This window comes from Aulonocara stuartgranti (assembly GCF_965226115.1).
Source record: "Aulonocara stuartgranti genome assembly, chromosome: 17".
Lineage (NCBI taxonomy): Eukaryota > Metazoa > Chordata > Actinopteri > Cichliformes > Cichlidae > Aulonocara > Aulonocara stuartgranti.
Window position 1 is genome coordinate 32659446 of NC_138953.1, and position 22361 is coordinate 32681806.

The 22361-nt window shown below is 39.2% G+C and overlaps 1 protein-coding gene across 1 annotated transcript in view; it reads left to right on the forward strand.

Moving 5' to 3' along the window:
* gsap (gamma-secretase activating protein) overlaps window positions 1-22361 on the forward strand; it is a 55297-nt gene that overhangs the window by 9604 nt on the left and 23332 nt on the right. The window contains exons 13-27 of the mRNA XM_082511557.1: window positions 394-471; window positions 582-668; window positions 872-964; window positions 1188-1356; window positions 1718-1808; window positions 3910-3979; window positions 4678-4757; window positions 6045-6125; window positions 6433-6555; window positions 6798-6853; window positions 9902-9933; window positions 13118-13179; window positions 15042-15137; window positions 21523-21593; window positions 21839-21933. Coding sequence (XP_082367683.1) covers window positions 394-471; window positions 582-668; window positions 872-964; window positions 1188-1356; window positions 1718-1808; window positions 3910-3979; window positions 4678-4757; window positions 6045-6125; window positions 6433-6555; window positions 6798-6853; window positions 9902-9933; window positions 13118-13179; window positions 15042-15137; window positions 21523-21593; window positions 21839-21933 — 1284 coding nt within the window. The remainder of the gene's footprint in view (window positions 1-393; window positions 472-581; window positions 669-871; window positions 965-1187; window positions 1357-1717; window positions 1809-3909; window positions 3980-4677; window positions 4758-6044; window positions 6126-6432; window positions 6556-6797; window positions 6854-9901; window positions 9934-13117; window positions 13180-15041; window positions 15138-21522; window positions 21594-21838; window positions 21934-22361) is intronic.

The following is a 22361-nucleotide window of genomic DNA, read 5'->3' on the forward strand; positions in this document are numbered from 1 at the left end:
GAATTTTAAAAGCATCCATAGAAATACATTTAACTTTTTGGATTAAGTGAACACTCTCCTCATTTAGATTTTTTATTTTTTTTACACAAAGAAATGTGCTGGTCGAATTATTTCAAAATAATATAATCAAATCAGAATTCCAACCTTTAACAAGGCATGAGTAATTTTTACAATTACTACATGGCTGACTCTATAACCTCTGAATATAATCTCAGTATTTCACTCTTATTGCTTGTCCTATTAAAAAGTAAGTAATGTTAAATATTAACAATATGAATAGAGTATATGGTATAATAATATATGACGATAAATCGGATCTAATTTTTCCATTGGTTATCATGAATAATGCCACGGTTTGATCTGTAACTTCCCTGTTCTGTGCTTAACTCTTAGGAAGCATGTGTGTGTGCTATACCCAGCCTCTTCAAGACAAACACGAACTTCTCTACACCGTGGTTTTAGTTCACAAAGGTGTGTCTGTGCTAGCTCCTAATTTTCCCCTCCCTATCTGTTACTGCCTCTTTTACAGTTTTTATCTCGAGCACACGGAGACAAATGTGGTTTTTTTTAACTTCCTGCAGACTGCAGCAAGAAGTTCAGGGTGTCTCTGGGCAGTGATGCATCGCCACAGAAAGCCACCCAGCTCCATCCGCTCTTCATTCCCATAGGTCATTGCGCACACATCTATATAATACACACACACACACACACACACATATCTGCATCCTAATATTTGTGAGTTTTTAGGTTGAATTTCAAATAGAAACACAGGGACACCAAATATAGATGAATGTGTTTATCTGCACAGAGCCCAAGAAATGCCTGAAGCATACTAACTGACAGTGATGCTGTGTGTGGTTTTTTTATATAGGTTACTACATCCTGGTATACCTGCAGGGTTATTTCCTCCACTGTATCAACACCAGGCAGCAGGAGATGCTCTGTCACTCCCTCTTTCTCTCTGGTAAGGCAAGTTTTGTCGAAAGAAATAGTGCCTGTGCTAAGCAGTGGCAGAAGTAACATTTTTTTCTTTCTTTCCCCTCTGTAATATATTCTTGTTTATTTCTCACATGACTTTTAAACGAGGAAGCTGCCTTATCTGTCAATAAGACGTGCGCCTCAAAATAAGATGATTTAACTCGGTGTCTATGCCTTGTTCTCTGTCTGTCTGACTCCACAACATGCAGGTCGTGATGTGAACCTGGGCCTGCAGTGTCAGTCAGCCAACATCACAGTTTTGCATGCAGAGGATGAGTCCAGCGCTTGTCTGCTGGACCAGGCCACCGGCAGGATTCACAGTGCCGAGCTCAGCCCCGCCTACCTGCTGAAGATCCTGCGTTCAGACACAAATTCTAGGTGGGCATGACTCAAAACTTAGAAGAGGAAGAGGAGTGCATAGGAGAAGATATAGGCAGGAAGGTAGCAGACGGGCTTTTGTGTGTGTACACCTGCAGTGTCTTTCTGAAATAAATTTAGCATTTACTTGAACTTTCGCCAGGAGTCACCTCCTAGCTCGATAAAGATGCAGCAATGGCTCTTTTCCCTTTTTGTTTAGTGGACAATTTTTCATTCTGTTCACTTTTGAAACTTAAATCCACTTTTTTAACAGCATGCATACATCACATTGTAGTACCTGACTGCTGGCTCTCTGCCTGTGTGTTTGTATATGCTTTTTTCTATATTATGGTGTATTTATTATATGTCACCTGCATTCAAGGTGTCCCAGCAGTAAGGCTGACCCTCAGCGCCTGGCTGCCCTCCACTGCCTGCTGGTTTACATGGGAACTGACCCAAACCTGGAGCTAAAGGTGCGGATGCACATAGAATAATTGAGTTTAGTTTAGTTTAGCTCTGCAGAACATCATCTTTGTTTTCCAGCACATTTAAAACAAAATGACTGTCTTTTTGTAGAACATAAGTTCAGGAGGAGAATAGTCATTGATTTTTATTGGGTCTTAAACAAACTTACAAGATCAATAAGTTCTCCTTGAAGTGGAGAACGCACAAAAAAGACAAGATAAATAGGCAACAAAGTGGAGAATGCAGCTGTTTGAATAAGTAAACATTCAAGGTCAGTGTTAGGCAATTTCCCTAAAGAACTAAAGATGTACAACTGAGAAGAAGTGAGTAGATAAATGTAGGAAAAGGCGCTCTTTCTGCACTTTGGTGTAAATGCGGTAGGTGTCAACCTTGAGTTGGAAGCCGGTTAGCCAGAGGGAAGAAGACAGAGAGAAAGACAGAAAAGATGGGATGCTGTAATGAAATGGGAGAGAAGAGAAGAGAAGTGGGCAGAGATCAAACAGAGTTAAAGACAGAGAGAAAGGGAGAAAGTGTTTTGTTTTGGCACGGTGCTGTGACTCAGACTGTATCAGTGTTACTACTAAATTAAGATGTTCTAGATTGTCATAAATTCTTTCTTTAGAGGTTAAATGAGTCGCCAGCTTCATTAGTGCAAGCTATCAGTGGGAAATTGGACACCATACAGAACTTTTATATCCTTTGTAGACTCTGCACCAGTGTAGTCGAGGCTTTGATAAAGTGGCATAAAATGTTCATAGAGTTTGAAACTTTAATACTGGGAATACTACATAAATGAAGTTACTCTGTTTCTAACTTGTCTTCTGACTTTACTTCAGCTCTGACTTATGCTACAGGGCGAGGGTCTTTATACATCAAAGCAAGATCATACAAAAAATTATTATCTGTGATTACAGCTGTCACCAGCTATTACCAAACACAGTACCCAGCTGACATCAGGATGCTCACAAATGTAAAATGCTGAAGTGCTCCCCTCTTCAGCATAGGGCGTGTTAATGAAACTATGTTGTGTTAGCTAATTATTGTGGAAAGTGGCCATCGCAGTTTAGTGGTAATTAAAATGAGTTCAGAATTTGCAAATTCATATCATAAATCTCGACGCATTGCTCTCTCCTAGCTGCGTTTATAAGTTAAAAGAATTGGTATGGCTAATACTGGCCCCTGTGTTTACTTGGCATGGAATAGACACTAAAATTTGCAGTATTGCACACCGCTACCACTAACGTCCTAGCATTTGTTAATTAGCCCTTATTATGTCTACTGACCTTTTGGCCTCTTCTTATAACAGTGCCACAGGTTTTGGAGCTATAAAAAACATCAGAAGTATGCTTAGCTAATTTGCGTTCTTGCTCTGAATTACCTGAGGAGCTATTTATCAGTTCACCTTACTTAAGTTGTTAGCTAACACTGCCTAGCTTGGTTAGCATGGTGCATTAACACACCATATGGGTGTTTTACAGAGCTAGAGGTACTTGCTAATGATTACTAGCATACAGATAAAATATTAGAATCTACCTCACAAAAAAACAAACTCGCTGTTACAGTGAACTACAAGGCATATTTTTTTACCAGACATTTGTATTAAATATATACTCTAGAAGGCCCAGTTCAGAGACTTAATACCAGAGAATTAGCAGAGGTGACACCTAAGCAGACAATTAACAGCTTCTTGTGAGGGCTGTGACCTCAATAGTACATTTTGTATCTTAATAAACTTTAAATCACACTTTAAACATGTTTATTTCTTTTGTAAATTTGAGCATTTTAAAATGGGAGGTTACAACTTTAGACTAATTTTTAGTCCAGGAGGTTGCAGCTTTTTTAAGTAATCAGCTAACGAGCGATGAGAAGCCAGGACAAGACAGGTGTTTGGTTACTTTTAAAATGACTTTTGAAGCTAACGACCTCTCTGCTAACTTCCGGTATCACTCCCATCAATTAACTGTTCACAAATGTTGAACCATTCCTTTAGGGGATAGGAGAAAATTACCTGTCACTTTTTGAGGTCACTGTTGAAATATACATGAACAGCAGAACTAGAAACTAATCTTTTACTGGTATCGTCTCCTTGTGTTTTTATCATGTCTCTAGGTTATTGAATGGCTGTGTGACAACGTGAACACCTTTGAATCTTTTGATCAGATCCAGGAGTTTATTTTAGGTCAGTGGCAGCTGGAGAATGAGTACACAGTTCTCCTGAGTATCACTTCTCCTTTCTTTTGGAGTCTCACTGCTCTCTTACCTTTTTATGTGTCTTTCTGTTTGTGACTGTAGATTGTTTGCATCTTATCTGCACTAAGATGAATGGTTTCATCAGTTTTGTTTGGCTTTGGTGCCAGTGGCGCCACACGCAGATATGTAGAGTTTGAAAATAGTTTTGACTTCTCTGAAACCTCACAGACACATAGTTTGCACAGACTACTGCAAATATGGTTAAGTCCAAGCTGACTAACAACATATTTGGCATTCCCTGTAAAGAAATCCTTGGAATAGTATGTGATGATATTTTCATATTTAAAACATCACCCAGAGAGTCAACGACTGCCTTGGATTGTAAGCAGCTGGCTGCATACATTTGCATTTAATTGGCACTGCAATAACTATTTCACCTTGCTGTTGTATTAAGAAATAATATTAACTTAGGTGTTATCATATAGTATAGGAAGACAATAATTGTGACCTAATAAAGGATACATTAGTACATTGTCATCACTCATATATCCTATTGATAGGGGTGAGGCATGGGCTGAAGTGCCTCATTTACCTTCTAACTATGCCTAGATAAAACACTCTACATGTTTAAAAGCGAGTTTGTCTGTTCTGTCTCTGATGGCCTGTCTGTCTGCCTCTCACACACAGCCTCGTTGTACAGAATAAGCTACGAGAAGGCTCTCAGCTTGGATAAAATCCTGCCTTACTCCTCTGTATTCGACAAGAAGGTACCACACATATATACATAACTTTGTACAAGCAATACCTTGACATTTGCAATTGAAAGTGGCAACTCAATGTACAGTACTATACAAAATCTTCAGCACCCTCTACCCCTCTGCAAATTTCTTTGTATTGTGGTATTTATTGAAACGTCAACATAGATGGAAAAGGTAAAAACACAGTTTGTACAAATCTAACAAGCTTGAAAGTCAACATCAACACAGCCTGAACTCTCTTGGGCAAGCTTTCTTGTATTTTCTTTAATTAGTCCTCAGGAATAGTTCTCCAGGCTTCGTAAAGGAAATTCAAAGCTCTTCTTTGATGTTTGCTACCTTTTGTTTGGTTCTCTGCAAGTCAAGATGATCCACACTACTTCAGTAATGCTGAGGTCTGGGCTCTGGTGAGGCCGATCCATGACTGATAGTGTTCCATAGTGTGTGATTGTGGGTTTTTTTTACCCAGGTATTACATTATTTACTGTATTGGCAGTGTGTTTGGGATCATTGCAATGCTGAAATATGATGGAGTTGGCAATCAGACGTTTTCTAGGTATTGCATGGTGGATCAAAATGATGATGGTACATTGTGTTCATCATTCCATCAGTTTTGACATGATACCTGACACCTCTGGCCTCAAACCATAACAGAGCTTCCACTGTGTTTCACAGATGATCATAGACACTCCCTGTTGTACCTCTCTCCTGACCTTCTCTGTACATACTGATAAAGATTTGGGAAAGAAATGATTCAGTTTTATTTACACATCTGTTTCCACTGCATTTCTAATCTACACTGCTTTCTCCACTGATTGTGTAATTTGGCATACCTCAGCCTTTTCTCCTTGTTTTCGTTTCTTAAGAATGGCTTCTTGTCAGCTGAGATCATTTCTGTTGAGGTTTCAGCAAACAGTAGATGGATCCACTGAAGGGCCAGACCTCTTTGGATCTTTGGATCTCACTGGAACCGTGTAAAGTCTCGGGTGACATAGGATGGAGTTCTTAAGGACATGATTTTCAGATACTATCTACTGCCGTTGTCTGGTTTCCTGAACTTTTTTAGGACACAAAAAAACCCACTTCTCTGAAAATGATGGACTGAAAATCAGTGAAAATGCACCTAATGTCCAAAGAAGATCACTCTTTTAAAAATTCCAAGCAGGCCTGGCCCCTTGGAAGCAAAATATAAATAACTGACCGGCCACAAGACTTTTGCACAGTACTGTTAGTATTGATTTAAATGCAGTGGACGCACTTGCTTTTGAGCCATAGACTTTTTTTGTATTTGTGCTCTAGGAGGTGCCAGAATGTTTGCTGAAGGTTCCTGGTGTGTTTTGTACCACAGAGATTCAAACTGAATCTACCTTCAAAGGGAAGGTAATAACACATTTCTCACACTTGAAGTCCTGGAGTTATTTTGAAACAAAATGACATTGAGCAGCACAGTTTTGTTTTGAGAAACATTTAATAAAACTAAACTTTAAAAAAGCGATTAAATTGAGAGATTGTGTGTTGCATTAAATATTACCCATACAAATACAAATCACTGAAATTAATGCAGATGTCCATAATACATTTATATGTAAAACAGCGTGCACCGCTCCGATGTAATTATCCTCGATTGTTTTGCCCTTGCTTTGTCGCTGTTGCGGTGCCGCTTGCTTCTGTGTACATCTGTGAGCAGGCCAGGAGTCTCCAGGGCTTCTGGTCAGAGCTGCAGTGGAACACAGAGAGGACAAAATATCTCGATGCCGATCCCAACCCCCGATACAGAACCTCACACATGCAGGCCGACTGGGACAAAATGGTGAGTGTGGGTGTATGTGCATGCCAAAACATCCCATGTACTGATTGACCGTTAATCACCCATGTATCTGCATGTACATGAAATGCATCTGATCTCTGGTAACTGTTCAAACATGATCTTTGATGTGTGGGTGTGAATGCATGTGAGAAAATGTGCACGTCCTTGTCAAAATACCGGTGGGGTATTTTGTGAAACAATGGAAGCGTATTTTCAGCGTCTCTCATGATGGGTGTTTATTTCAGAGGTCCGAGAGGAGACCCTCCAGCCAGATGAATCACATAGAGGAGAACACAAAGAAGTAGGTCTGCCTCCCACATGAGATTTGTTAAGAAATATGCTGCAGACTCACAGTCCTGAAACGAGAGGAGGGGGGCACCTCTGCATTATGTTCCAGTGTTTTTAACAATGAGTTCTGAAATTAGGCACATTTATCTCTAATGAGGTGCTCCCAGGTCAACATTTTACAGTGGTTTCATTGTAATGAATGTTTTCAAGCACTGTGCCCTTAGTTTTCACAAGCATAGGCTGATTGGCCTGATGGGGTAGCTGTGATTGGTTGTTAAAATCGAGTTTGAAATTGTCTCAAATTACAGCACTTGTCACAATAGCTACAAAAACTGGCACACAGCTCCAGGTTATTGCCAAAAAAAACAAAAAAAACTTGAAATGCGCTCATCTTTCAAGGATGTGGCTGGTATAATTGCTTATTCGACCTGAACAAACAATGTTTATTTAGGTCCCTATCAATGCTCAGTGCCAGTTAGCTCTAAGCCCACTTGTTCCAATCAAACACAACCCCTAAAGACTGCACTCTTATCAGATCTCTGGCCTAATTTATTAAAGACTTAATTTATAGTCCCACAAATGTGTCCCACTTAAATAGGACAAGCAGTCTGTGCTAAGCCTTTGCCGCCAGAGTTGTGCTCTCACCCAGCATCTTTTTCCATGACAAGATCCCTGCATCGACAACCCGTTGTTTTAACATTAGACTATGAAAGCAGATAACTTGCCTGTAAAACTCCTAAGTACCTCACTGATCTACTCACTTAACATTAACATATGGGAAAGCTTAAGTCTTCCTTTGTTTAGAAAGGTACAACAAACATTGGACTTCCAACTTCTGGAATACTTTGCCAGATAATGAAAACCTTCCTGTTTTATGATGCATGCATGGTTGACACTGAGTAAAATGTAACTAAAAACAGGATGCAATGATTTCCAAATTATTCACAGTAGAACATAGAAAACATACCAAAATGTACAAATAAAAAACAACAACAAAAGAAACATGAATTTAATGGCAGGAACACAATTTAAAACAGTTGAGACGGTGCCATGTTTACCACTCTGTAGCATCCCCTCTTCTTTTAACAACAGCCTGTAAACATCTGAGAGCTGAGAGGACCAGCTGCATGACTTTTAGGAGAGGAATGTTATCGCATTTTTATCTGATAGAGGATTCTAGCTGCTCAACAGTCCTGGGTGTTCTTTATCACATTTATGAGCTGGTGAAACTATTACTAGTAAACCATTCTGTTGTAGTATGTTGTAGTTTAACATTGTCTTGCTGAAACATACAAGGGCTTCCTTGAAAAAAGGGAAAAATTAACTGGATGGGAGCATGTGTAACTATAATACATGTATATACATTTCACCATGATGGTGCATTTCCAGATGTGCAAGCTGCCAATTCTATATCACTATTATACCCCATGAGAAATAATACCATAAGAGATTCAGGCTTTTGAACTGAGGGCTGAAAACAAGCTGGATGGTCCTTCTCTGCTTGATTGCTGAGGACGAATTAAATTTCGATTTGTCCGACCTCAAATCAGTTTACCAGTTTGCCTCAGTTCATTTTAAATGAGCTTCGGCCCCAAGAAGACAACAGAGTTTCTGGATCATGCTCACGTATGGCTTCTTCTTTGCATGATAGAGCTTTAACCTGCATCTGGCTCGTACAGAGATTTCTACAGATTCTCTGAATCTTAATATTTATGCACTGTAGCTAATGAGATATTCAGAGTTTTTTGCAATTTTACATTAAATAATGCTATTCTGAAATTGCTTCATAAGATGTAAACACAGGTTTTTGCTGATAGGCAGAGCTTCACCGCCTATCTTCACTTCTGATAAACTCTGCCTCTCTAAGATGCTCTCGTTATACCCAATCATCTGACTTTGTCCAGTTGACCTAATTAGCTGTAAAATGTTCTTGCAACTGACTCTTTTCAGTACCACATTTGATATTCTTAGTTTAACAATTTCATATATATTTCCTGCGTCCTTTTCTGAATAACATATGGGTTTGTGAGATTTGCAAATCACTGCATTCTGTTTTATTTGCACGTTACATAGTGTCCCAACATTTTCTGAACTGGGGTTGTGTCTGATTTTCCATTCGTAACTTTTAGGACCCCTTGGGAGCCTCTTCTCAGAATTGGACGTGAGAAGTTTAGTTGCTATAATCCAAGTCAGAGTAAACTAGAAAACCCCAGGGCTGTATTTCAGTATGGAATAACAAACCTGATATATTCACTTTCAAAGTTAAAGCGTTAAAAAAACAACACAAAAGTTGGCAGAACATCCTAACTTAGCTTATCGTTTTTAGATGATGTGTCTATTTGGGGGTTAGGCCGTTGATATACAAGCTGGTGCAAAATTTACACTCAGCTTTTTGGCTCTTGTGTTTTAACAAAATCCAACCGCACTGTTGACTTTGTTACACAGACTCAATTAGTCTATTCTGTTTTTCCTACTGCCAGAACTCATGAATCAGTTCAGAGGGTTACTGATGTGGTGCTTTGCTCTGTGTGAAAGTAACACCAGTAATAGTGTGATCGATACGGTTCTGAGACAGCTGTAGAAAACATTTAGTTCACCAATCATAATGTCCACTCTTTTACTAATCAACCTCTCTTTGAACTTCAAGCTTCGAACTTCAAGCACACAGCATCCAAGCTTTATAGTTATTTTTGGCACAAATGTAACCACTTAGCAGGAATAAAAGAAGTCTGCATAGCCAGAAAGTGAAATCATAACTACAGCCCTTTACCATTTGATGATGACTGAAAGTGGACACATACCTGCATGCACCATAGTTTAAAAGCCTGCTCTGTTTGTTTCAGAGAGCCAACCAAACACCTTTTTGGTTTATAATTAGCTTCCCCCAGGCAAAACTCTGGAACCTGCTTACAAACTTTTTGCTTTCATAGTTTTTGCTGCACACTGCAGCAAATGTAGAATTATACTCCCTCCTCAGCTTACAGCATAAAATGTAAGACTCTTATTATAATGCTGGCTTGAGGGATTGTTTTCACAAAAAGCTTTGCTTCTTATTTTGTAGAGTTCTATCAATGGTGGACACCTGGAGTCTTGGTAAGATGGCATAAGCACACTGATGTCGCACACAGACCCACAACATACACAAGTACACAGACATACTGCAGCATGGACATAATAAATACTCAAACATAGACTTATAATGTAACTCTATACTGTGTGTGAGTATATTTGGGCTTGTGTATTCTTATGAGGCTCTATTCACGCTCACTGGAGTGTGTGGCTAAACAAAACTACCTCACTAATTTATCTTGGAATGAGACAGAGACGAAGGAGGCAGAAAAGCAAAGAAAGAAAGAAAAAGAAAAGCCAAGAGAAAGAATGCTATACATGATTACATAACACTGAGGAGCTTGGTACTTGCATATCCCGCTTTCTCCCTTATTTTCTTTCCCTTGTCACGTGTCTCTCATATGCAGTATGACGCACGTAGCTCCAGTGCAGCTGTTACCTGTCAGACACAACACAGGACATTCTCCACACAAAAACACACACACGGATAATATACCCACATCCTCCCTCAGATTGATTTTTAAAACACACATATGATTGTGTTCCTGTTTTAACGTGTAAATAATAGCATACTTGTAAGAAGCTAATTTCACTGTAAATAGTTTATGATTTGGTATTTTATTAAATCTGTTATGTGGGCGATCATGACTGCTGGATTTTGTTGCATTGATAGAAGACGTTTTAAACTTTTTTTTAAATTTTATTGCATTGAATTAGTGATGCAGATTTATGTGCACAGATACTATTCTCCAGTTTACCTCTCTTTATCTGATTCAAGGCAAGGCAAGTTTATTTATATAGCACAATTCAACAACAAGGTGATTCAAAGTGCTTTACAGAGACATTAAAAAGAAATAAAAAGCATGATTTAAAATTGATTAAAAAAAAACAGTAGATAAAATCAGTAGTTAAAATGTTAGTTTTGAAATTTAAGCTTAAAAGTGTGGATTTGGTGCTTTATTTAAATGCAGCTGAGAACAGGTGAGTCTTCAACCTGGATTTAAATAAACTGAGTGTTTCAGCTGATCTGAGGCTTTCTGGGAGTTTGTTCCAGATATATGGAGCATAAAAGCTGAATGTAGCTTCTCCGTGTTTGGTTCTGACTCTGGGAACTGATAAAAGACCGGATCCAGATGACCTGAGGGATTTGGAAGGTTCATACTGGGTCAGGAGGTCACTGATGTATTTTGGTCCTAAACCATTCAGAGCTTTATAGACCAGCATCAGAACTTTAAAGTCTATCCTCTGACGGACAGGCAGCCAGTGTAAGGACCTCAGAGCTGGACTGATGTGGTCCACTTTTTTGGTCTTAGTGAGGACTCGAGCAGCAGAGTTCTGAATGAGCTGTAGTTGTCTGACTGATTTTTTAGGTAGACCTGTAAAGATGCTGTTACAGTAATCAAGCCTACTAAAGATGAATGCATGGACTAGTTTTTCCAGGTCCTGTTGAGACATCAGATCTTTTATCCTTGATATATTCTTGAGGTGATAGTAAGCTGATTTTGTTATTGTCTTAATGTGTTTTTCTAAGTTTAGGTCTGCATCCATCACTACACCCAAATTTCTCGCCTGGTTTGTGGTTTTTAGGTGTATAGATTGAAGTTCTCTGGTGACCTGTAATCGTTTTTCTTTGGCACCAAAGACTATTACCTCAGTTTTGTTTTTGTTTAGCTGGAGAAAATTGTGGCACAACCAGTCATTAATTTCCTCAATGCATTTACCAAGAGCCTGTACAGGGCCTCGGTCTCCTGGTGACATTGTGATGTATATTTGTGTGTCATCTGCATAGCTGTGATAGTTTATTTTGTTGTTCTTTATAATCTGTGCCAGTGGGAGCATGTAAATGTTAAACAGAGGGGGTCCCAAGATGGAACCTTGGGGAACTCCACATGCGATACTTGTGTGCTCAGATGTGAAGTTACCTATTGATACAAAGTATTTCCTGTTTTCTAAGTATGTTTTGAACCAGTTTAGTACAGTTCCTGAACGACCTGCCCAGTTCTCCAGTCGTTTGAGTAATATGTTGTGGTCAACTGTGTCAAATGCTGCACTGAGATCCAGTAAAACTGAACTATTCATGCTAAAGTGTGGTTTAAGGGATGGCAGTATTGATCTGGCTGGACTCGTACAGTTTCCTTGTGAGCAGGGATGTCATGATATCAAATATTTATAGAAATTAAATACACACATATGATAATATGTGGCTCATTTTTCCAAGCTTTCTATCAGTATTAAAACATTATAATTTTAAAGAATTATTTTTGGCCAGGAGAGTCACGAAGTTAAAATTTAACACCATGTGGGTCGGGTTCTTTTTCATACAGGTCTAGGTGGATTTGGATTTTTTCCTTTAATAAATGAGATCATTTAAAATTGGCATTTTATATTTAATCAAGTTATATTAAAATTTGATGATCTCGAAGAAAATACAAAAGAATATATTGAGATCACTAACTGATGCAAAACCAAAGAGACTAAATTCAAACGACTCTTCACGAATTAATTTCCAGTGTCAGTATTGTTGATGATTATGTCAGCAGTATAGTTTATTATGGGACCCCATCTAAACCATCCACTTATTCAATTCAGGGTCACGGCCTACATGTAAAACAGCTGATTGCTTTGAACTGATAAAAGGCGTACATTGAACCTGGCAGCACAGTCTGCAGGTTTGCTGTGCATTGCAAGCACTTTTTTTTCACATCTGTAAAAAACATTTTTTGCTGTAACATCAAAAAGTTCACTTCTTGCATGTGTGAAAGGGATCAAAAGATGTGTGTATTTGTGTATGCACGCATGTAATAATTCATCTAAAGCTGCAGTGTGGTCCACTTTTGTGAGATTGACATGAAACAACTTCACCATGCCAAAATACTCTCGCACTCACACACACACACACATGGCGGGACTGCAGCTTCTTAACCCCCAAAGGTTTGGGATTTATTTTTAAAGCAAAAAATGCTCAAAAAGAATCTATTAATATCTTATATTCAGCTTCTTTTTTTATTATAAATTTAAAAGCCATCAGAAAAAAGAAATCAGACTTTTTGGTTTCTTACATTTCTACTGATGGCTTGTTTAATGATGTTCCAGGACTCACATACGTGCCTACCTGCGCTTGATTAATTTGGCATCGCTTCAGCATCAAAGCTATCTTCAAACGCCCCTTTTATGCGCACACGTTTCACTATTGCCTGCTCTCTTCTAGATAAGAAGCTGGTGCCGCTTTTCCAGGAGGAGGATCATCAACAGAGGGCATTCATAGGCCTGGTGAGTGAGCGGTCAATAGCTGCATCTTCGCAGACATACAAATAAAGTGGACTTCATGTCCAGAAGTACGTTTGATGTATTTTTGCTGGGGAGTTTCAGTTACTACCAAAAAGAAGCTTAATGTTACTACGCAGACGGTGATATTTAACCCTCTCAGGCTCAAATTAAACTTTTTGTTGCTAATGCACAACCAAGTCCTGCAGTGGTACTTCTGAGTAAAAAAAAACTCATAAAATATGTATGCGGGGTAATCAGGTTGTTAGTTTTTAACTGTTACAAATCTGCAACGCCTGCCTCGAGAGGGTTAAAAAAGTGTGTCTCTAAATTTGAGGAAACAGTTCGGGGAGATCCTTTTTCCTTGGTTTGTTCGTCATGATCTTTTAATGAGGTTTTAGGAGTGTATTTCTAAAATCAAATAAGACCACACTGTTACACCACCGCCATCAGGCTGAACCACTTATACAAGGGAGGAGTGATCCATGCTTTCCTGTTGTTTGCACTAAATCCTTGCAGAAGAACTTGAGGCTCATCAGATCAGAAAACATTTTTACAGTCATTGCCCAATTTTGGTGAGCCTGTGCAAATTATAACCTAAATTTCCCGTTCTTTGACGACAGTGGTGTGGTCTTCTGCTGCTGTAGCCCATCTGCTTCAAGGTTTGACTTGTTGTCCATTAAGATGTGCTCTTCTGCATGCCTTGATTACTTAATTGAGTTATTTATTTTGAGGTCAAAGCAGTCTGCCCATTCTTCTCTGACCTCTAGTATCTAGAGAACTGCTGCTTTTTTTTTTTTTTTTGGACTTTTTCTGTAAACCCAAGAGATGGTCCCAGTAGGTCCATCTCTTGGGTTTACAGTGACTTTAAGTGACAGTGGGATTAGCCTCACACAGGCCAATCCCACTGTCACTTAAATGTTCAACTTCAGCAGCATCAACTGATTAGACATTTAGATTAACAAGAAATTCCACAGCTTTACCTAATTAAGTGGTCCATGAGTGTATATTTGCAGCAGAGGCTTAGTTGGTAAAGCATGTGTCAACAGTATCGTCCTGATCTGCATCTGATCTGTTCAGATGTGTAATAGATGTGTTATCCCCCTGCCAACACTAACTATACTGGTGTATAGTAAAAAACAAGTTGATTGTAAAATGCATGTGAAAGTCTCAGATTGTTTATTTTACAGCTTAACATCTCCTTGTAGTATTTTTTTTTCCTACACTGTAGGTTGACATACAGGCCACCAAAAATCTATAGTGAAATGCTGACAACCAATTATTGTCCTCCATAGTCATCTTTAAGGTGAAGTTCCCGTTCTGCTTCAGATGAGTCAACACTTTAAAAAAGGGCCATCTTAAGGTCCCTGTCCTGCATTTTTTTCCCCCCACAGTACATCGTTTGATGGACAATTTCATATCGCCTAGTTTTCCCTGTGCTCAGCATAGTTTCCAAAGAGCAGATAGCTTCAATTTAATGGAGTTTTGTAGAGATGCAAGCAGTCTTTTAGCTATTCTTAGAATGACCCAGTCTTGCTATCTTCCTCTCTTTTGCCCTCCATCTCTTCTTCCATTTTCACATGTTTTAGCCCATCTCTTTCCTTTTCTTGCCATTCACTCTTTTCGTCTCTGCTCACCCCTTTCCTTCCTTTCCTTTCCTTTCCTTTCCTTTCCTTTCCATGCTTAAATCAATTTCATAACATATTTGAGGGAAGCTTTCGAGGTGAACTCATTTTGACCCTGCTGAGTGCACTGCAAAGTATGCTTAAAACACACCAACTTTCGCTTGACGGCACTCACACACACTCACACACACTCACACACATACATGCACAGAAGTTAATTTGTGTATTTTTTTTGCATCCCAGACAGTTGACAAGCTTCGAGAACACCTCAGCAGACACCTTCCTCAACTGGGGAAGAAAAAGATTGACTCGCTGGTTGTCAGCTATGTAGCCAAACTGGTTAGTACACATTGTGTTTGTGTGTGTGTGTGTGTGTGTGCGTGTGTGTGTGTGAGAGAGAGAGAGAGAGAGAGAGAGAGGTCTAGGAGCTCTGTATATCCTTTTGGATCTATTTTTTTTTAAAAGATTTTTCACTTTTGTCCTTTTTTGGGGGATGTATCGTCACACTCCCAGCAAAGATTACACAGTGTATAAGTCAGAGAATTTTCACTATAACTAAATATTTGACTATCCATTTTAGAAAACCCCTCTAGAAGCTGTCAGGTCGCACTTACAGTCCTCTCAGCAGCCATCACTTCTCTCTAAAGACCCCTTTGCTAAATCCATAAATCCACTCTAAAAAAAAAAGGGGGGGGGGGGGGGGTGACTAAATTTTTTCTCTGGTGTTTCTTTGTGCGCTGCAGACACCTGTTGATTTTTGGAGTTACATGAAACAACTGATGGGACTGTCTATTGTGTCTGATGTGTGTTTATAAAGACATTGAACCGTGTCAAGAGATCAGCGCTCAACAGGCACTGATGGAAAAACTGCTTTGAACTAGCTTTACAAAATACTGTTTACTTCCCACTGGAAGTAGCTGAAATGCTTCTAGTGTTAGAAATATAGTTCAGGGAAGTAAAGCTACTAAAAAAGCCACTTTACTAGAAAGCCATCATTTGTTTTGCAGATCAGTAGTCACATTTGTCATTTTTAAATGTGACATGTCAGCAAAATACATCTGTCCATTGATTTCATTAGAAAAAGTACCAGCTTCAAAAAAGTTGTAGCAAGTATAGTAGTAAATATAGAATAGTAGGTACTTCTAACATTTAAGAAAGCCCAATTTAAATAGTAGTCTTTTATTATTAAAAAAGCATACTATTATACTTTTGTTTGGCAACCATAAGGCATGCTGATAAGCTGACATCAACTGAAAGTCAGATATTTTATTTTGAAAATCAGATTTTTGCAGGATGTGTTAATTTTGTAATGCTTCTTCTAAAACACCTTCTAAGCAGAAAATAAATAACTTGAGGCTTTTATTTTGAAAATGTCACGGCATTGAAAACAAACAAACAAAAAAATCACTATTTATTTATTATGTATTCTTTTTTATTCATTATTACTAAACTCCAGTGATCGCTCTCCTGGTATTCTGGGGGGAAAAAGGTAAATTCAGTAAAATCTCTAAAGTTTGGCATAACAAGAAGTTCCCATGGTCTTTTTCTTTGCAACCAGGAAATAAAAAAACTTAAATATAACTGATACTTCTGAAATGGCATGAACAACTTCTTTTGACATAATGGCAATAATCAGTATTACTGGGGAATTTATCCATGATGAAGTCGTCACTGTGAGCACTGAGCAAACCTGCGGGGGTAGCTGCTGGATAATTGCATTGCCTGGGTAAGCCTTCACAGCAGCTGGGATCACGATAGAAAAAATGAGCTTGTCAAAGTGAGCGCTATTAGAGTAGAAATGGGAAAAATAATTAGAACATAACATTTTATTTTATAACCCCAAATATATTTAATAAGTATTTTCAGCAGTTAAATGCACAAAATACAAAAAGACAGTAAAAATAACTAAATTAATTACTATACGAAGCCCAGTATTTTTTCTTATAATGGAGTATATATTCAATTTAACCATTTGATGTGTTTGTTTTTATGTTTTATTGTGAATAAAATCGTTGTTTAGAAGAGTTTTAGAAAATTTTCCCCGTTTTTATTGAGACTTGCTACACAAAGCACAAATAAAATTTTCATTAAAATGTACAGCTCGTGCAGATAGGATCTGCACATCCAAGTGGAAAGACTTTCTCAACCTGTGTTCAGTATCAGATAGAGGTTCTTGGCTCTGTAAAGTCAGTTTTTAGTATTCCTGGTGGGTGAGTCCCTTCACAGTTAGGAGCCCCTTGAAAGCAGACATACGGCATACATCAACACAACAGTGTTAAATCAGGCCAAGGGTAAGGCGGGAAGTGAATTGAAAGCAGGATGCATTATGTTTTGGGACATTACATTGTGGAATTGTAAATAACAGAGTATAAAAAAAAAAAGAAATAAAAGAAGAAATCCTCTCTGTTCATCTGCTCACAGTAGGATCTGTCGATGGCTCAGCTTGGTATGGTGGGCTCCTGAGCTTTAACCTGCGCCTTTGGAATGAAAATGATTTTTTAAATAATAATTTCTTTTCTTTGGTTGCATGAAAGTGAACATTTGGCTGACGGACTCATTTAAAAGATGCTTTTGACTTTAAGCTCACTAACTGACTCACATCAAGCTGACTCATGCTTGAAAAACTCAGGGTGGTACTACAAAACAGAACATCTCCCCTTCTTGTTGGTGCTTATTGAGACTAATGGTTACATTGACACAGGGGAAAAGTTGGCAATGAAAAAGATTACAGCTTTTAAGAGCTGGGGAACTTCTGTTATGATAGATTACAGCTCGGCAGTACATTATTGTCATAGTTATTTATTTCCTGTCCCCGCTGCCACAGACAACGGAGATGCATTCCTTTTTATAACACAGCCAATGTCAAGGCAAAGAACAACCACACTAATAGCCGAATATGAATTGCTAAAAAAAAAAAAGTATTGCAACTAATAGGCTGGAATATACTTACTATGCAGTAGAAAAGTTGCTCTCTACCCAAGGTTACTAAACTTTTTGCTAACAAGAGACCTACACGGGTAAATCCAGCTTCCTGTCTGGGCCGAGGTTCATTAAGACAAATTGGCGACTTTATAAATTGGAGCAGAAGGCCGCAGAGGGATAACTGTGTTTGTGTGTGTGCCTTTAAATCACTTGATTGCCTTTTGTTTGACCGTTTTCTCCACAAAGACGCTGCTCCTGCATCAGCAACGAGCTGCTTGAGCTTCTAGGAATTTGTTTTGTTTGAAAGGTTGACAACCGAGTACAGTTTCTAATTTTTGGAGAAAAATACTTTGAAATGCGTGATGAATGCAATGGTCTTTTGGGGCATTCCTTTCCTAATTTGTGCTTACAGTGCTGACAAAATGGGCTTTAAGAAAATTCAAAAAGAAACGGAGAGGAAAAAGGATTTAAAAGAAATTAAAGATAATAAAGAAATAAATCCCCAAACAAGAAGCACTCTGAGAACTCAGCCCTCCACCAAAGCAGCTCACTCTCTGAGCAGTATTTACTTTAAAGCAGATAATATTGTATTTTTATATGTTCATTTGTTTTCTTTGTTCTTTTTAAATGATCTTTAATAAGGGTAGCATGACAGATGTTTACTTTAATTACACAAACATTATGTAGGAGTAGATCATAGGTATCGATTCATAAATAACATGGACATGAATAACTGTAGCTTATCAGATAATTTCTAACTGACTAAACAGCATGAAAGAAAGGCAGATGCGAAATGTAAAAGTGAGGTCAAAGGTCAATTATGACCTGATATTTGGATGCAAACTATAATGTGATATTTAGAATCTTTATACAGCAGTATGGTTTCCAAAATGTTGCCCCTACAAACAAAGGCAGTAGAATTTTTAAGAACAGTTTTAAAGATAAAAGACATTTTCTGAAGGTTTATTTGACCTTGAAGAAGAGGTCAGAGGTCAAAAGTAACGTTAGAATCCCCATATATTGTTCCTTTTATGTCTATATGTTGTTAATACAAACAATGGCAGTAAGACACAGTTTTATATAGCTGTATATAGTAATATTACCATTTTGGCCTTCACATCAGTCTTTTGAAGGAAATGTTAGAGGTCAAATGTGAGTTATTATTTTAAATCTGTATAGATACAGTGGGGCAAAAAAGTATTTAGTCAGCCACCGATTGTGCAAGTTCCCCTACTTAAAATGATGACAGAGGTCAGTAATTTGCACCAGAGGTACACTTCAACTGTGAGAGACAGAATGTGAAAAAAAAATCCATGAATTCACATGGTAGGATTTGTAAAGAATTTATTCGTAAATCAGGGTGGAAAATAAGTATTTGGTCACCTCAAACAAGGAAAATCTCTGGCTCTCACAGACCTGTAACGTCTTCTGTAAGAAGCTTTTCTGTCCCCCACTCGTTACCTGTATGAATGGCACCTGTTTGAACTCATCATCTGTATAAAAGACACCTGTCCACAGCCTCAAACAGTCAGACTCCAAACTCCGCCATGGCCAAGACCAAAGAGCTTTCGAAGGACACCAGGAAAAGTATTGTAGACCTGCACCAGACTGGGAAGAGTGAATCTACAATAGGCAAGCAGCTTGGTGTGAAAAAATCAACTGTGGGAGCAATCATCAGAAAATGGAAGACATACAAGACCACTGATAATCTCCCTCGATCTGGGGCTCCACGCAAGATCTCATCCCGTGAGGTCAAAATGATCATGAGAACGGTGAGCAAAGATCCCAGAACCACACGGGGGGACCTGGTGAATGACCTGCAGAGAGCTGGGACCAAAGTAATAAAGGTCACCATCAGTAACACACTACAACGGCAGGGAATCAAATCCCGCAGTGCCAGACGTGTTCCGCTGCTGAAGCCAGTGCATGTCCAGGCCCGTCTGAAGTTTGCCAGAGAGCACATGGATGATACAGCAGAGGATTGGGAGAATGTCATGTGGTCAGATGAAACCAAAGTAGAACTTTTTGGCATAAACTCAACTCGTCGTGTTTGGAGGAAGAAGAATACTGAGTTGCATCCCAAGAACACCATACCTACTGTGAAGCATGGGGGTGGAAACATCATGCTATGGGGCTGTTTTTCTGCCAAGGGGACAGGACGACTGATCCGTGTTAAGGACAGAATGAATGGGGCCATGTATCGTGAGATTTTGAGCCAAAACCTCCTTCCATCAGTGAGAACTTTGAAGATGAAACGAGGCTGGGTCTTCCAACATGACAATGATCCAAAACACACCGCCCGGGCAACAAAGGAGTGGCTCCGTAAGAAGCATTTGAAAGTCCTGGAGTGGCCTAGCCAGTCTCCAGACCTCAACCCCATAGAAAATCTGTGGCGGGAGTTGAAAGTCCGTGTTGCTCGGCGACAGCCCCAAAACATCACTGCTCTCGAGAATATCTGCATGGAGGAATGGGCCAAAATACCAGCTACTGTGTGTGCAAACCTGGTAAAGACCTATAGTAAACGTTTGACCTCTGTTATTGCCAACAAAGGTTATGTTACAAAGTATTGAGTTGTATTTTTGTTATTGACCAAATACCTATTTTCCACCCTGATTTACGAATAAATTCTTTACAAATCCTACCATGTGGATTCATGGATTTTTTTTTTCACATTCTGTCTCTCACAGTTGAAGTGTACCTCTGGTGCAAATTACTGACCTCTGTCATCATTTTAGGTGGGGGAACTTGCACAATCGATGGCTGACGAAATACTTTTTTGCCCCACTGTATATGTTGACAATACACACCACATTTGTAAGGCTTTTTGTCGATTTTCAACCAATAAATCATTAGGTTGATCTTGAAGACCTTGCCAAATTTTAATGGCTTGTTAAAATGACCTTACTCTACCACCCTGCAAAGTTAAATCAGAATTCATTCAAAACCTTTAAATCCACTATGGAAACTAGAAAAAAAAGTAATAATACAAAAATAATAGTTTTCCTTTGTCATAGTTTCCATTTAAAATTGTTATCACCCTTAGCGGGGGTTCATATTTTTTCATGGCTTTTAAAGATACAGAGTTTGGGGGGATTTATGGTGTTATTTAGCACAGACGGTGCAGGGGTAAGTTTAACATTATTTAAAACTTAATAAAGCATCGTCAAGAAGTGGGGGGGAAAAGCCCAGAGGAGCTTATTATTATGTTTATCCTGAACACCTTTTTGACTTTTGGGTTCGTCTGTTACATAAGTGCAGCTAATTCCCACCCCGAGGTGAGTGGAGGATGTTGGCTGCTGGCATTTGGAGCAGCTGGCGGAAGGTTTCCAACTGGTGTCCAGGATATGGATCGTTTTTCCTGTTATTGTACAAGTGAAAGAGTGATCACCTGTGGAAAAAAGCCCATGAATCTTTCAGTACGGGCCGACACGTTGAGGACGGGTCGAGTGCGTTCGTATGATCCCAAGCGTGTGGCGAAATAATATGGGCGAGTGTGAAACGTGTTCACATCCTGGTGCACTGGGGTTGCACTTGTTTACTCGAGATGAAAATGGGAAGTAGGAAAAAAAAAAGGGAGAAGTGAGGAAACTGATCATAGGACAAGTGTAAATTTCCATGAAGCGAACATCACTGTCGCCACAGCAGAAAAACATGTCGAAACTTTTTCAGATAAAACGCCCTGCTTTGCGCAAAAGTTTACAGGCTCACAAATCATTCGAGTTTCATTTCATTTGAATCTAATCGAGCATATGCGGCTCAAACGCTAAGGTGTGTCTCTGTCTGTGTGTGTTTGTGTGTTTAGTTGGAGCTCATCAGACACGTGCTGGAGTCAGTCTGGCTGAAGTACAAACTCGGCCCTCGTGTTTTGTGCTTGTGAGTACAAATCAGTCATGTTTCCAACTAATGTAATATAAAGTGCAGACTAAAGGTGTGCAATCATCTCGAGGTATGTGTGCACCATCATTCCCCGTCACGTGTGTGCCCACATGTGTGTATTTGTGTTAACCTCTCATCACATGTGTACTCACCTTATGTAATGTTCTTATCTGAATTGTGTGTGTGTGTGTGTGTGTGTGTGTGTGTCTGCGTGTGTGCGTGCGTGCGTGCGCGCGTTCCAGGACGCAGCAGGGCAGTCCGGCCGAGTGGTCCGTCTTTCACTTCATGCTTCGGATCCTGGAATCCACCCGGAGTCTCTGCCTGCCCCTCCCACCCGGTATCACACACTTTAAAACTAGCTGTTATAATCCGGTCTGCCTCTGCCTCAGCCAGCGTAACAATGTGTGTGTTTTTCCTCTGCGCTAATGTAACCAAAAATATGTTAAACATTTAACAATATGCAGACATGAGTAAGAAAGTGTGAATGCATTTTAATCATTTGGACAAATTTTCTGGAGCCTAAGCACCAGCGAAGGCTTTCTGTGCTGGGATCATAAACTGTAAGGGAATGGGGGGGGGAGATGATGAATGCGAGACGTCAACACACCCTTAACACTGAGGCTGGAGGTTTAAATGTCTAAATGAAGTGAAAGTGTAACGCAGCAGGCATACTGAGCGTGTATCCCTTTGGTAAATAAAAGTAAGAAATGCACTCCTCTGAAGCTGAGCAGTCAGCTGAATGCTTTGTTCCATTTGTTTTATGTC